Source organism: Salvia hispanica, chromosome 3 (genome assembly GCF_023119035.1).
Source record: "Salvia hispanica cultivar TCC Black 2014 chromosome 3, UniMelb_Shisp_WGS_1.0, whole genome shotgun sequence".
In the NCBI taxonomy this organism is placed as follows: Eukaryota; Viridiplantae; Streptophyta; class Magnoliopsida; order Lamiales; family Lamiaceae; genus Salvia; species Salvia hispanica.
Genome location: NC_062967.1, coordinates 15,789,322 through 15,806,097, shown reverse-complemented (window position 1 = coordinate 15,806,097; position 16,776 = coordinate 15,789,322). Strand labels below are relative to the sequence as shown.

Sequence of the window (16,776 nt, the reverse complement as noted above, 5' to 3'; positions counted from 1 at the left end):
TGTAGTTAGTTCATAAAAAATGGATTAGGGAAATAATTGTAGATTCAAAGTATCACAGATTAAACATTTAAAATTTTAAATCTAAAAATCACTCAGTGTTTCAAACTATTTTACTTTAATTCAAAATTAATTCAATAAATTAGATTTTTTAGTATATTAAATTATAAAAAAATAAAATTGAATTATAATCCGGTTCCCGGTTAGGAACCGGTCGGTTCCGGTTCCGAACCGGAACCGGTGTTATTTAAAAAGTTGAAACCGGTACCGGAACCGAAAAATCCGATTCCGGTTCCTCAATTAACCGGTCGGTTCCGGTTCCGATTCAGGTTAACCGAGAACCGGAGAACCGTTTAAGCACCCCTAGCAGTTACCACCATTCCAGTCTTTGGTCTTCTGCACATAATGGATTTGTTTAGCTTTAGTAATTAGTGTCGACATTTGATATAATTATAATTTTGTTTCTTATTAAAAAATCATCTGTTACATTTTACATATCAATCTAAAGCTTTTTTATACAATTCTAATTTGAGAGCCAGCAGTGATATGCTATTTCATTCAATGATTCAAAACCATTGATATGCATATGTATTGGACGGAGTAATAGAATGATCCAAACACTATATACATTTGACGATCATTTTTTCTTCTTTGACGCAGAGCTCTCAACTTTCCTAGCCTTTTTAGAATTAGAATCATGACGGATCCAAGTATACCCACTCGGAATCTCAAACGGATCCATGTCGGTCTTCGACGGTGGCGATGAGAACGTGGCACTGCTCTCTTCTTCACGCCCTGGACTTGAAGGTGGAGTGTGGAAATCATCTTCCTCCGATAGTAGCTCCACAAATTTTGTAAATGTTATTACCACTCTTACTGTTGGAACCACAGGTATCGATATCTGCTAGGTCAGTCAAATTTGACACCCACAAACATATAGTGATTTCAGTTCTCTCGTTACGTCAATTTAAAAATATTTGTATTAGTATATTTTACATGTGGATGTATGGAACTACTCACCTTGACCGGAAAAGTTCTAGGTGGGAAGGTGGTTTTGAGCACCTCCCTCATCCGTTTAACGGCGGTGAGCTTCTTTGACAGAATATCCAACAAGCGGTGGAGCTCATCCGTCTCCAACGGGAACTTCTCCGTCAGCCAAAGCATGGGTCTCAGATTCTTCTTAAACGCGGCCTCGGCGGCCTTCTGCGGCTCGGTCGAGGGCAGCGCTTCCACCGCCGGCAGCTTGCACTCGCGGAAGGTGAGCACGACGTTGTGCATCTCGTAGACCCTTGACTTCCACTTCCCGACGTGCTCGGTCCTGTCCTGGCGCCTCCAGTTCTTGCAGCTGACGAGCTCGGCTTTCGACACGTCCATGCCCGGCCGGGTGACGCTCTTGGGGTTGCAGTCCTTGGCGATCTGCGCCTCCGTCAGCGGCGTCCCCATCCTCTGGTATTCCGCCACGTGGACTTGCTTCTTGTCGTGCTTCACCACCAGGAGGGACCCTTGGGGCACGTCCGGCCGGTCCACGTCGTTGATGAAGAGGAAACTGTGGTTGCGCCGCTTGAAGTTCAGGCCGTCGAACCCGGCCAGGGTCGTGTCCGCGCGGAGGTTCCCGGCGCGCTTCCAGATCTTGTACGTGTCTGAGGGCGCCACCCTGGTGCATATTTACGAGGCATACTTTTATCATATTAGGCTCATATTATTCAATATCGAATTTAAGAATTGGGACGTTGAGTTGACACTGTATTTTATATAATTCAAACTAAGCCACATGTACTTCACGGCTAGCCACTTAAGATCAAAAGCTATCGAGAAAAATATTGTACAATTTCAACAATTGATGATTTTTAAGACCAATTTTAAAGTTGGTAGAAAATACTCTTCAATAAAAAACCAAAATTTTAAGACCTAAGTTTTTGATTTAAAAAAACCAATATTCTTCAATAAAAATGATGTGTGATAATTTTAAGGCACGAACCAAAATGAAAGTAGTTGTTAGTATTTTTAAGGGACGGAGGTAACTTTACCGGTCGATGAAGGGTATGATGGAGCTCTCGAAGTGAAAGGAGATTTCCATGTAGAAGTCCCGCATGCGGCGCAGGGCGGCGACAAGGCGCGGCAGGCGGCGGCGCCACTTGGACCAGTTGTTAAGGTGGCCGTGGTAGACGAGGATGGGCGCGATCTCCTTGCAGCGGCGGAGGAGGGCCTCCTGGAGGACATGCCACCCGACCGAGTTCTGGAGGTAGATGTTGGCCCCCGCGGCGGCCATGATGCGGGCGGATTCAACGTCGTTGAGGCGGACGGCGATGTGGAGGGGCGACTCCTTGAGGGGGTTGTCGCGGCGGTCGAGGACGGCCGAGATTTTCTCCGCGAGGTGCTCCTCGGCTATGGATTCGGCCTCGGTGTTGATGGTGTTGGCATCGGCGAGCTTGGGAAGGGTGGAGACGATTTTGGCGAGGGCCGCGTGGTCTCGGGTGGCCACGGCGTAGTGGGCCGGGCTGTTGGCGTAGTCTTGTGGCTCCACGGGGGCGGTCACGAATGTGGGGGGCTTGGTTGATGGCTTGGACATTTTGATGATTTTTTTTCTTCAATGTAGATTTATTGAAAATTTTCAAATTTTTCGTCGTGTGGAAATGGATTTGTGCAGTGGCTAAGAGAAATGTGAGAAGAAAGGAAATTGGACAGAAAAAGTTTGTTACGATTTTCTTGGATCCAAAATACAAGAGGCGGATAAGTTGGATTTTGACCGTAGCATATTAAAAAAGGACAGCCGATGAAACTATAGAAATTGCACAAAATAGAATGATGTATATACCATGTCAAGGATTACATATCATGGCTATGAGAGGCTGACTATGCCATTACTTTTACACGGTACTCCGTCCGTTTAATAAAAGATGTCACATTTATGAGATGGTACGAGATTTTAGTAGGTTTTGTTTTGTGTTAAATGGAGAGAGAAAATATAATTTTTATATTCATTTAAGATACAACATTTTTCAAAAAAAATGTGACATCTTTGAAGAAACTAAAAAAGAATAGTGTGACATCTATTATGGGACGGAGGTAGTACTAAACTACTTTTTATTAGGAGCAAATGCACAATAACAATAGTGAATGGCATGAACATGATGATGACAATAATAGGTGGACTCACCCCTAATTCTTGTAATCTTTCAACTTTGCTCTCTTATGAGGAAAACAATTAATGGAGTTGATCTCAAATTCATTGTTCTGTAAAATGCAAGGGCTATGGACTCTTGATTTGAGCAAAACCCTCCGTAATGCGAAGTGATAACCTCATACATTACATACAACTACTACATTTCTTAATACATTAATTAAAAATTGACAAATGGATTTTATTTTATGAAAATAAAAGTTATTTCCAAAGTGATTTTGTGCACTCTCTCTAATCTCTATTATGTTTAAATAGGAAAGAAAAATTATTTCCAAAAGTTATTTTCTGCCATTTCTCTCTACTACTATTTAATCGAACTATATACTAGTATATGTTTACTTTTGTTAACAAAAAATTGTAATAGGTCAAATTGTATTTATTTCAAAAGTTATATAAAAAGGGTCAATCTTTACAGTTCAGAAATCAGGAAAAATGTCAAAATTTTCTTTATCTTTTATTATTTTATTGAAATAATTTGGTTTTTAATATCACTAACGATAGTATATAAAAATATAACTTAACTATAACCAAACATCATGAATAGCTATTGTCTCAATATAAAATAAAATAAATTTGTATATTATTACCAACAAAATAATTGCAAAATATTTAATTTGGTAAAATAATGTTGACATAATTAGGTAACTCTAGTACATATTTTTTTTCCGTTGAATGACGTTGACATAATTATTTAGATTAAAAATAGTGGAGAGAGCAAAGGTGATGAATAGAGAGAAAGGAAGAAAAAAAGTATAGGAATTTAATCATGAAATTTAGTTAAATTTTAGTTATTCAATTTTGTACTCCACTATTTAAGATCGATCTCGTTTAATGATGTTAAAATCTAAATTATTTCATTAAAATTTAAAAATAATAGAAAAATTCAGTTTTTTGAAATATGTAAAATTTGACGTATTATATTTTTTGTTAACAAAAGTTAACATAATTATTTCAATTAAATATAATATGGAAAGAAAGTGCAGGAAATATGTTAAATTGGAAGTAACTTTTATTTCCATAAGATGAGATCCACTTTATCAATTCACTAATACTGTATTAGAAAATGTAGTATATTGCCAATTTGCCAGAGTCAATTCGTTAGCTTTACTCCTTGAGATATTTTACAAGCTCAATTTGTGATGTGTACAATTCCAACAAAGAAATCCATATAATAGAGTGCCCGAGATTGACGAATAAACTGCCCGTGTATTTGGATGTTCCCACTCTCATATTCACGCGTATATTGTATATTTGTAGAGAGAGAATGGTGGGAATAATTTGAGTGAGATAATCTTCATCACTCTCAACTGGTCCAACCCATGATTGGAGTTATTTCTGTTAGACTTTTCTATCAAGTGCATCAGTGGTTAATAATGTTAAATGGTCCAAAATAAAAAGCAGCCCAACAAAATAACTAAAGGTCCAAGACTAATAAGGCTTCATCTTTGTCTTCTTCTCCTTCTTAATTCAAATTTCAATTTTAGAGAACAGTGGTGTCGCTGCATGGTTGGAGTTGGAGACTTGGAGTGCAGGGCTCACTCCGGGCCATATAAGGGGGGGTTGGGGTCTGGTGGCGGCAAAGCCCCCGCTTTGTCCCTTCGTGGTTCCCTTGTTTGACATCACTGACTTACTCAGGTGGCGGTTAAGTTGGTTAAGTGAAAAGGAGTCTAGGTGATCCAAGTGCATATGATTTGCCCCCAGGATGCATGCAGTTATGAGCAAGTATATAAGCTCATTACTGTTGTCATTCAGTTACACAACAGAATACTCATACACACATTTAGAGAGGGATGAGAAAGTGTTGAAGATTGGTATTGTGTTCATTCAACTTGTTTTAGAATAACAATATACACGCCCAGTGGCGGAACCAGGAAGTTTAATAAGCCGGGGCTGAAAATTTTAAAATTTACTCCATCCATCCCACTTAAAATGACACACTTTTCTTTTTAGTTTGTCTCAAATAAGATGACACATTTCTATTTTTGGATCTTTCTTTCTCCAAGTAATACACTCGACCATTTTTTCTCTCCTCAATTAAATATTCAATTCTCTTTCTCTCTACATTAATACCTACGGTCACATTTTCTCTATCCAATTAAACACATTAAGCAACAACTCCTAAAATTTAGTACCGATAAAAAAATGTATCATCTTAGTCGGGGCGGATGGAATACTAATAATAGTAAAATATTACATATAACAAACGTTACAATTTTAAAAAGCATTAGATAATGATTTTTACAGACAAATATGTCATCTCTTGAAATTGTAGAAAATTATTTTCGCTATCAATTTCATGTACTCAATTGACCAATCACAAATCTATTTTAATAAGTTTAACAAATACTTAGTAAATTTAAGAATGTTTGGAACTAAGCTAGTTTTCATTATTTGGATTTTGTGATGATTTGATTTTAATGATTAATGGTGGAATTAAATTATGATGAAAGTATTTTATAAGAATAATTTAAACAAATTAGAGATACATTGTTAAATTAATAAATTAAACTTATTAGAGATTTTTCTGAATTGGACTACAGATAGATTAGGGAGAACAAAATAAATTAAATACTCCTGCGATTAGCTCAACTAGAGGACTATAAAAATTGGGTAAATATAGATATTTATCTCTATTTTTTCTAATTTCTACCATTTGACACGTCAAATGTTTTACCGTGTTTCAATGTGTAGTACTACTATCTATAGAGATATATTGAATTAAAAAACAGATCTTGTCTACTTCACTGTTCATCTTTCTTCTCCACGCCATCCCCTTTTCTTCTTTCCATAATTCCTCTATCTATTTGAATACACATTTACAACTATTTCTCTTCTCCTCTTCTCCTCTTCCGTTGCCCAAATCTTGTGTTCTCTTTCCTAATTAAATTTCCAATTTTAGAAAATCAAGTGGCAGGATTCGCTCGCTCTTGGGTCGGAGGTCGGCTACCAGGCTATGTAACGGGGATTCAAGGTCTGGGGCCGGCCAAGCCCACGCTGGCGCGGGGGCTTGTCCCCATGTAGTTCCGCCGCTGGCCTCTGTTAAATAGGCTAAGGATTACATAAATATTGGCAAGATTTGCCCTAATACTCATTCCCTAATTAACGTGATTCTACACAATCTCTTCACCCCTAATTGATTTTTCCTTACTTACAAATTTTCCTTTCTAACACTCCCCTCAAGTTAAGTAATAGGATTACCCATACTTAACTTGCCCAATACTCATGGAAGCTTCTTGCATCGACAACTTTCGTGAGTATACCAGCCAATTGATCTCCAGATCTTTCAAAGGGAAGTTCTACTGTCAAGGCCTCTATATTGTCTTTGATGAAATGTCGATCCACCTCGACATGTTTTGTCCGATCATGTTGAACTGGATTTTCAGATATACTGATTGCCGCCTTATTATCACATAACAACTTACATGACTTCCTCGAAATTTAGCTTCTGCACTTGACAAGGCTACCACTTTCTGTTTTTTTTGCTTCTCCATATGACAAGATTTCCTCCCATAAATGTAAAATATCTAGCACTCGATTTTCTGTCATTTGGGTTCCCTGCCCAATCAGCATCTGTGAATCCATGAATCTCTAAATGTCCATGATTCTTGAATAGAATCCCATGGCCCACCGTCCCTTTCAGATATCGAACAATCCTCAGTGCTGCTTCCCAGTGAGCTACTTGAGGTGCATGAATGAACTGACTAACTACTCCAACTGCATAAGCTATATCGAGTCTAGTGTGGGATAAGTATATCAATTTCCCAACTAAACGCTGATATCTCGTGCGGTGAGTGGCTTCCGCCCCTTCAACTATCTGCATACCATGATTGTGAACCATATGAATATCTGCTGGCTTACAGTCCAGTAGTCTTGTATCGGTTAACGAGTCAAGTACATATTCTCTCTAACTGATGAAGATCTTCTTTTTTGACCTTAGCACTTCTATACCCAAAAAGTACTTTAGTAATCCCAAGTCTTTCATTCCAAACTCTGCAAACAAATTCTTCCTCGGCTTGCTTATTTCCTCTTCATAATCCCCCGTGAGAATCATGTCATCTATATAGATGATGAGGCATGTGATCTTTCCTTCTCTTTTCTTCAAGAATAATGTATGATCAGAATTGTTTTGTTCATACCCGTACTTCTTTCATTACCACAGAGAATCTTTCAAACCAAGCTCTAGGTGACTGCTTTAGCCCATATAGTGTTCGTTTTAGTTTGCAGATCTTTCCTCCTTCGAATTCTCCAGCAAATCCAGGTGGTGGCTCCATGTAAATGGGCTTCTTCAGTTCCCCATGTAAGAACGCGTTTGTCACGTCGAACTGATGTAGTGGTCATTCCCTGACTGCCACTATTGAGAAGAGCACTCGAATAGTACTCATCTTTGCCACCGGGGAGAATGTTTCAGCATAATCAACTCCATAAGTATGAGTGTAACACCCCGACTTTTTCTACATTTTCATATGTTCTTGAAAGGACAATGTTTGAGCACTTGAAATTTTTTTCCGTCTTTGTTTGTTTGTGGAAAAAAATGAATATATATTATTTGGGCCAAAACAATTATTCTTTTCTAGTTTAATTGTTCTTTTATATTAGAGTTTTTGAGAAGCCCAAAATAAATTCACCCATTAATCTGCAGCCCTAACCTTATTCAAACTTTTTCCACTCCCAACTCCACAGTCTTCACTATATCTCCATCACCACAAAAATTTCAACTAATTAGTTTCTCTCAACGCAGATTTTACATCTATATATTCACATCTTCCCCACGTTCACACAATCCTGTACCACTTTCTTCAGTTTGAAACCGAGAGCAAAGAGGAGTGAGAATTTGAGAGAAAGTAGTGGAATCCATATCCTGCAATTTAAATGGAATCAAATAGGAGACGGAGAGGAGAGAAATCGGAGACGTAGTGGCAGGCTGTCCCGTCAGAGCAGCAACGTCCGTTCAACAGCGGCTGCAGCGGGGCGGCAACGATCCGATCAGCGATGGAGTCTCGAGGCAGCGTATTTTGAGATGGAGTAAGGTAGCGGTGGTAGCGTAACCTCGAGCAGACAGAGACGGCGCGATGCGCTGTATCTACCGGACAGCAGTGGTGGCTGTACTGCCAGGGCGGCGGCGAATAGCACTGGGCTGAACTCAATAGCAGCAGCGGTGACTGTGGCTGGTGATCGCGAACTCGGCGGCTCTGAGTTGCCGAGAAAAAGAGAAGGAAGGTGGCCGGCGCTCACCGACGACGGCGAGAAGGGGGTGGCGGTAATTGCTCCGAGAGCTCCGCTGATTTGAGAATGAGGAGGAGGCGGATTTGTGAGAGAGAATTTGACGGGTGCTGACCGTGAGTGTTGGAGAAAAAAGCTTTTGAGAGATGGGAGTTCACGTAAAGTAGAAAAAAAATTGAGGATTTAGTTTTGTTTTATTTAATGTTGGGCCAAATGAATTAATTTAAAGTTTGGGCGTGTAGATTGGACTTAATTTGGTCTTTGGGCCAAATTAATAAAATGGAAAATTGGGACTAAGTATATTAAATCAATGGGCGTCTTCACACGCGCTTTTCGAGAATGGAATGGAACACAAGGTTTTAACGAATGAGGTGTGCTTTCGAACTAAATACTTTCAAGAGCTTTAGTTTTAGTATATCGATTCAAGCATCATTTTATGCGACGAAATTCATCTTAAGTGCGATTGCAATTATTATATTTATTCCAATGATGACGTGAAATATGTGATTAGAGTTTATGTGATGCTATGTCTTGATTTATTGAGTGATATTATAAATTGCTCGACCTTGTTGTTGTGATGTGATTGATGCTCGATCTTGATAGAAAAAAAAAGAAAAATGATTTATGTTTCAAATACGTTTTATGAGAAATATGGAGTTTGCAAAGGGTATGTCATGCCATGTTTTTGTTTTGAGAAATGCCTATCTGTATGTTTAGCAAGGTAGTGGTCCCTACTAGACCTATTGGAATCGAATTCGGGTTTGACTAGGGAGTAAGTCCCTACTCAGGCTAGTGTACACCATTGGGTATTGTGAGCCGTCTTTTGGGTCGGCCGGTCTAGTGAACGAGTTTGAGGCCACATTCTCATTTCACATGTTGAGATTGTTGTTGTTGAGGTTGTTGAGATGATGATGTTGATGATTGCTTAGTGGGGAGTGAGTGCTTACTATGTGTTTAATCGAATTCGGGTCTTAGCAAGGGTGCGTCCCTACTTGGAAAGTGAGATGATGAGGATTGTGAGCCATCGAATGGGTTGACCGGTTTTCGTGCTCGTGGAAAGTGGCCCCTTACACGGCACTCTAAAGAACAGATATGGCAATTTCTTAAATAACTCAAGGAGAAAATGGTTGTGTTTTGAAATGATGAGGAAAAGGATTTGAGCATGAGTTGAAAGTTTGTGTTTGAGATATTTTTAGTGTCTCGGGCCTTTTCAAATTAAAACCCCGAGTTCACTCAATGGCGGCATGACATAACTGTTTTTATAAAATTGTTTTGGCATTTGTTCACTGAGTACATCAAGTACTCAGCCTTGCATTTGTTTGCCCTGTGTGCAGGTTGAGCTGTGACGAGTGCGGTGGGTGTTGAGCATAAAAGTGAAGAAGATGTTTATCAAATGTTCGAAATATGTTGTGTCTTCATACATGACATTATTCTACTCTCGAATGCTTTCGCTAAACAATATTTCTTTTGAGTTCATTTATTGATGAGATATTGTATCACTTTGAGTTGTCAATTAATGAGATGATACTCTAATTTTATTTGAGCTATTTCTATTATGTCGAGCTTTGGTTGAATTGTGTTGTTTTCCTCTTTCTTTCCCGCTTCTTTAACCCTCCTCTAGTCGCGATCAACCGTGTTTTCTATCATTAGAAAATGCGGGACGTGACACTGAGTGTATCCCTTGGCCACAAGTCTCGCCTTATACCGTTCAATCGACCCATCTGGCCTTCGTTTGATAGTGAAGACCCATCTGCATCCCACAGTTCGAACTCCATCAGGTTTAAGGCATACTTCCCAGGCATTGTTCTTCATCAGAACGTGCATTTCTACTAGCATTGATTCTTGCCCGTGAGGAATTTTCATAGCCTCCTCGGCCGTATATGGGATTTATTCTTCTTCGTAAAGTGCAGCTTCAAAAGCCCTAGCCATCCCTGTCAGATTTGCTTTAGCTAAATTCACCATAGAATATTGACTTTTACTAACCCTCTCAGGACTGTATCTTTTAGTCGGGATCCCACGAGTAGTTCTGTCGGGGAGTATATATCGGCCGATATCACCATCAATTGCTGCATTTTCATTCTCGTCTACACCAGAAGTGTCAGAGGTAATAACTGTATTGTCTGAGCTAGTTTAAGGAATTACCTCAGATATCACTGGAGGAGGACTAGATTCAGGCATAGGCGGTTGAGGAGGCTCTACAACAGATGTGACTGACTCAGCAGTGACAATGAATTCCATTTGGACAAAGTAAATCTCAGAGATTATGTTTGAAAAGTACAAAGATATTATATTACAATACTGACCCGATCTATATGAACCATGTGACTTTGGTGTGCCTAAAGTATTTATTGATTCTCGACGACCTAAAAAATTCAAATTACCACGGAATGGCTGACATCGTTAACACGACTAGAGACTGTGTGAGGCTCTACGTCGAACATGGGACTACTACTATTGCTGAAATCAAGCGGAGGGTCAACGCAACTAACGGCTTGGAAATGCTTCAATGTTTTCTGGAGTTACTGATGGTGGTGTCTCAAGTCGTTAGGGACCTCAGTCAAGATGACGGCCCTTGTGCGGCTGTGGCGATGTACCTAGTCGGCGTCCTCCATCAGGCCGAGCGTGCAGTGAACGCCGCCCGTCCAAATTGGGCTCCGGTTTCATGTGGTTTTTTAGTCATTCTCACTGCCTTCTCGTATTTCATCATTCGTAACAACAATGGAGCGCTGAAAGAGTTGTGCACTGCCTTCTTGCATTCTTGCCACGGGGCGGTATCTGTGATTTTCAACTTGGTGGAGTCATCATTCAAGCTCAAAGGGTTCGTCTGCGTAACACCTTGGAGACTGCTGAAATCTTGAAGAAGTGTCAAGGCCTTGTTTCTGCTATTCTCGAAGACATGATCATGGTTTAAGTTTGATTGTTGGCGTTTTTGATTCACTATTATATTAGGATAGAGTGAACTACACAAATGGTCCCTGGACTATGGGTTTATCTCGCCCATAGTCCCTGGACTTTAAAAATATCGCCAGACATCCCTGGACTAAGGGTTTATTTCATAAACGGTCCTTGGGCACTGTTTTCAGACGAAAATGCCCTTTTTAGGGCTTGGGCAATTTGGACATTTCAAATTTTCTACTGTGCATGAAGTCAGAACATCATTTCAAATTTGCAGGTGGTGTCATGATTGTTTTATCTCTCTCTCTTGCCTCTCCTCTAAATATGACCCAATTCTCTCTCCTATCTCACTTGCTTCCTCCTTCTTCTTCCTCTTGTGTCAACCATTCTCTCCGTAAAATCGTGATTCTTCTTCTTCTTGTTCCTGCTTCTCTCCACAACATCAAGCTTGTCTTCATGTCTTCGCATTCCGTAAAAAATTCGGCTGATGGGGTATGAGTGAATGGTTGTAGGTGGCTCCGGTTTGAGTACGAAAATTGTATGTGCCGGCAAAGAGCGATTCTCAAAATCGTTGTCGACACAAGAAAGCAATCAAATGGAATGTTGTATTTCGTTTGCGAGAAAAAGGGCAAGGTTGGAGGCTGCAATTATTTTCGGTGGTGTCATCCCAAGTCTGTGTATTTTGAACGCTGCAATTGCTTGGTTGGGAACAATGGGCTTGAAGACGAAGTCGGAGGAGAAGACGAAGTCGGAGGAGAAGACGAAGTTGATTCTGAAATATATCGAAAGCGGTGTCAAGGTGGAAGTAAAGCGAAAGATTGTATTTTGGTGTTATCGTTGTTAGTTTCGTTTGTAGCCATTTTGGTGAGTTTCATGAAGTAGGTTTTTGCAAATATATTGTAGTGTGTGGGGGAAAATTTTGATGAAGAAACATTTTGTGAGGAAGAACTGTAATTTGAAGTGTGCGTGATGTTGTGAAAAAAATTTGAAGTGTTTAAATCGATGTAACTTGTTTTATTTGAATTATGTGTTCTAAGTATGATTCATGTGTTCTAAGTATGATTTTTTCCAAAGTTACAAGTTTTAGACTTCAGTTTTAGTAGTAGTTTTAGTTTTAGTTTTAATTTTAGAGCATCGTTTTAGTTGTTGTGATTTGTGATCATGGCCGAAAATGGGTATTCTTCAATGGGTAATGACTACATACGAGGGTATCCAGTAAGGAGTACTATATTACATTGGTAATTATATGACTAAATTTAAATCAACACAAACAAATATCAAAATTGGCATACAAATGTGGTTCATAAAATAATTTCAAAAGTGGTATACGCATGAGTAAAATAATATCATAGTTGGTCCTCATTAGTACAAATTATATATCAGATGCGGTACAACTGTACTATACGCATGTGTAAAATAATATCAAATATGGTACTTCAAAAACTAATATCATTTCGGGTTTTAAATAAATATCAGATTTAGTCCCTTAGTATTGGGCATGGTTTTGACATTGCAAATCCGGATTTGCATGTACTTTCATATATACACATATAAAATAGAGGAAATGGGGTGTTGACACGTAATGAGAGAGAGGAAAATTTGAGTGACTTTTGAGAGACCCTTCCAACTTCCCACCATTTTCTACAGTTCATCTTCCTTCCCTCACACCAACCCTCCATTTTCCCTCTCACCTGGTTCGAAAATTTGCATTTTTCGACTCTCACTCCTCTTTGTCACTAATAGGTGGTGCCCACTCTCCAAAAGTTGTTTCGCCGGCCACAATCAGCGACCGTGATGCCGCCGAAAAAAAGGGGACGAAAGAAGAAGACCGGTGATGATGATGATGGTGTTGGGTCAAGTCGAAAAACGTCGACAAATGATGGTGCTGGGTCAAGTCGAAAAAAATCGAAAAATGATGGTGCTGGGTCGAGTCGAAATACAAGGAACAATGGTGATACTGGCCCTAGCCGTCCTCGGGTGATAATAGACCTTGAGCAAGAGACATGGAAACTCCGTGGTATAAATATCTCTATCTTCCATCCGGAGCTTGAATATGGTACGCCTTTTATCCTGTAACATTGTTCGGCTATGTACTTGATTATAAATTTGTAATCATGTAATGTTGAGGTCAGGGTTTTGTGGAAATTTATGTATTTATACACCTCAAAAAAGGTAATAATATCCGAAATTAATGAGTTTTGTTGGTTTGCTTGACTTTGAACAGAGAGTAGGCCCGATTGTTTTACGATTGCGCTTCACCACCATGGTGTGTTCCACGCAGGAGATTACATTACGGGAAGGTTAAACTACATTGACTATGTGAGCATACTGCAGTTTAACCTGTTTGAATTGTCAAGTATGATGGTCAGAGTTGGATATCCAAGACACGCTATATGTGAGTCTTATTACTGTCATCCCCAGTTCAATGATGGATGTGTGGGTATTCAAATTGGGCATCCTCCTGAACCGCTCATCGAAGATGAACAAGTATCTCGATTTATGAAGGTGGCTTCTACATCGAAAGCGAGGCTCGTCCACGTATACGTGCTGGAGATCACGCATGCAGACGCTCTTGCACGACAGCAACAGGACCAAGCTGATTTGTTACAAAAATTTATGCAGTCGAAATCGTCTAGTGTTGTGATTGAAGAAATAGAGGATCCCCCTATGGTTGTACCGAAGCCGCCTAGGAAGAAGGCAAAGGCTATTCCAGGAATATCAAACGTTAATCCACAAACACCTTTGTTAGAGTGGTATCCACGTGACTACGAGTTTGAGGACTACCTCGTTGATAGCTTGGTGAAAGCACGTGAGGGATGGAAGGCGAAAAAAAAGGAAGAAGAAAACATTATCAAAAATTTGATGGATGAATTTGTTGTGGTTCAGGTATCATATTTAGTGTTATATTTGGTTGTATTATAACTGTAATAACTACCATATCTAAATGTGGACATTACCTTGTAGGATGATGTTGACGATGTTAATGTTGGTGATGCAATAGAGGAAGATGATGTTGTTGTTGTAAATGAGGTATTAAATGTGTTTTATTTCTCCATATAAGTGTTCATGGAATGTATTATTTTTCAAAGTTTGTTTCCATTGTAAAATCAACTTTATATAAGTTAACTGCATACTTATTGGCTTATTGCTATGCATGTTGTAGGTTGACAAAGCTCATGGGGTAGGAGGATTACAGGGACACGTAGACCATGCAGTTGGACAAACAGATATAGCACAAGCGCATGTTGATGAGGTACTGTGATTAATATTGAGATATTTTAGTTGGTTGAGGTACTGAACTTGTATGTATTAGTCTTCATGCAAACTTCATCTCATTTAGATGTGTCTTCATGCAAACTTCATCTCATTTAGATGTGTCACATGGAAGAGGTACTATCATTGATATTTAGATTTAATTTTTGGTTTGAATTAATGTTACATTATGGTTGCAAAATTACAAATTTGGCTTTTATTTTGTGGTGGTATGCGTGGTGTAGGTTGATAAAGTAGGAGAATTACAAGATGAAGTTGCTGAGATAAAATCTAATGAAGGCCAATGTAATGTTGAAGAGGTAATGAAATGCTACTGCCTCTGTCATGGAATTATCCTAATTTACTTCATGCAGACTGTTTTTGATATTAGTTTTCATGCATACTATATTATTGGTTTTGATATTATGTTTTGTTGCTATGCATGCATTTATTTTGAAGGTTGAGAAAGTGGTTGGAGTGGGAGCACAATATCAGGTTGGAACTTCCAATAGAGATGAGGTTCAGGTTGGAGATGCGATTGAAGATCAATGTCATGTTCAAGAGGTACTTTCATTGATATTTGTTTGTTCTGTTTGTGAATCAATGACTTTGTATTTATTTAGGTATTAGTTTTATGCGTTTTGGTTTTATGCATGTAGCCAACTAAAACAGTTACACAATCTGGTGAAGTTCAAATTGCATCTGATATAGATGTGTCTGATGTTGATAAGGTATTCATTTTGATATTCAGATTTAATTTTGGATTGAATTGAATATATTATTGTGGTGTATGTATGTTGTAGGTAGAGAAAGTAGTTGGAGTGGGAGCACTACAAGATGATGTTGGAGTATCGGTCGGAGATGAGGTTCAGGTTGCATCTCAGGATGCCCAACCTAATGTTGATGAGGTACTGTCAATGTCATGTGATTGATATTGAGTTTTTTATTTGATTTGTTTTAGTAGTCATTTTGATATTAGTTTTAATGCATATCATATTGGATTTGTTATGTTGGTGTTGAGAAGGAAGGAAGGATATTGATGTGGTAATACATTGACTTTGCAGATAACTGAAGTAGTTGAACAAACACCTCAACCAGAATCAGTAGCATATGTTGTTAATGCACAAACAGAAGATGATGTGTACAGGCCAATTATGGATGGTTTGGAAGATTACGTGCCATTTAAAACTCACTCAAATGGGCAGTTTGTGCCAGACTTTGTTGAAGCAGCTGCTGTGTTTGAGGAGTACCTTGTTCGGTTGGCTGAGGTTGAGGATATACTGAATCTAGGAGAAACCAGAACGGGGCCTGAGGAGGATGACAATGGAGGAGGAACAACATTTCCACCAGTGGTGGAGGAGGTGAACACATATGAAAACCAGGGAGGAGAAAACACAAATGGTACTGAGGGTGCTGAGGATGTGAACACTGGAGGAACAAGAATTGCACCTGAGGAGGATGTCAACATAAACTTGCAACACGGCCAGGTCGAGGACGACGATGACGACGTAGACTTAGGCGACTGCCCTCTGCACAACGAGGGTTTTGATGTGCATACTGATGATGAATGCGAAGACTTCGATCAGTTCATATCTCTGGCAAGCATGTGTCGAGATGAGCAAATGTTTGCGTCTTTTTTCGAAGAAATGACCACGCACCGCGAGGAGAGAGCAGCAGCAGACACAGCCGCAGCTAAAGCTTCTGCCACAGCCGCATCAGGATCTACCTCGAAGACTACTAAACGCCGCAAATTCTCTCCTGTGGTAGATACTCCCAATCATGAAGCCCGACGGATGGCTGAAGATGCTGACATGCTAGCCGACATATCGAATGCTGAGGTGAGAGATGTTGCTTCAGACGATGAAACACATACGCGTAGTCCTGTGGTGAAACAACCGTTCATACTCACTGATCAGTTGCCACACTTTAGCCCTGGTCATATCTTCGGCAGCCGAGACTTCTTTAGAGAGGTCCTCCGACAGTATGGCGTGATGACGAAGAGGCCCGTTCGTTTCAAAGTGAATGATGATACAAGATTGAGAGCTGTGTGCGATGGGGCTGATGGTGAGTGCACTTGGTTTGTGTACATGCATAAGGAAAAAAATGGAGACTACGTGGTGCAAACCGTGAACAGGGAGCATATTCACACATGTTCAGAGGTCCAAGAAAATAAATGGATCACGGCTAAGTGGTTGGGCAAACAGTTCACTGAGAAGATAAAAGCAAATTCG

The 16,776-nt window shown here is 39.6% G+C and overlaps 1 protein-coding gene across 1 annotated transcript; it reads right to left on the bottom strand.

Moving 5' to 3' along the window:
* Positions 1–489: 489 nt before the first annotated feature.
* Positions 490–2,566, bottom strand: LOC125209426 (ankyrin repeat domain-containing protein 13B-like). Its single transcript, XM_048109024.1, has 3 exons — positions 2,025–2,566; positions 1,018–1,651; positions 490–898 (listed from the first exon to the last, which is right to left on the bottom strand). The coding sequence occupies exons 1-3, from the start codon at positions 2,564–2,566 to the stop codon at positions 635–637; spliced, it is 1,440 nt and encodes a 479-aa protein (XP_047964981.1). The 3' UTR covers positions 490–634.
* Positions 2,567–16,776: the final 14,210 nt, after the last annotated feature.

Coding starts and splice junctions, on each gene's coding strand:
- LOC125209426 (XM_048109024.1), bottom strand. CDS start 2,566: ATGTCCAAGCCATCAACCAAGCCCCCCACATTCGTGACCGCCCCCGTG. Junction 1,652..2,024: donor ATCATACCCTTCATCGACCG/GTAAAGTTACCT, acceptor AATATGCACCAG/GGTGGCGCCCTCAGACACGT. Junction 899..1,017: donor CTAGAACTTTTCCGGTCAAG/GTGAGTAGTTCC, acceptor CTGACCTAGCAG/ATATCGATACCTGTGGTTCC.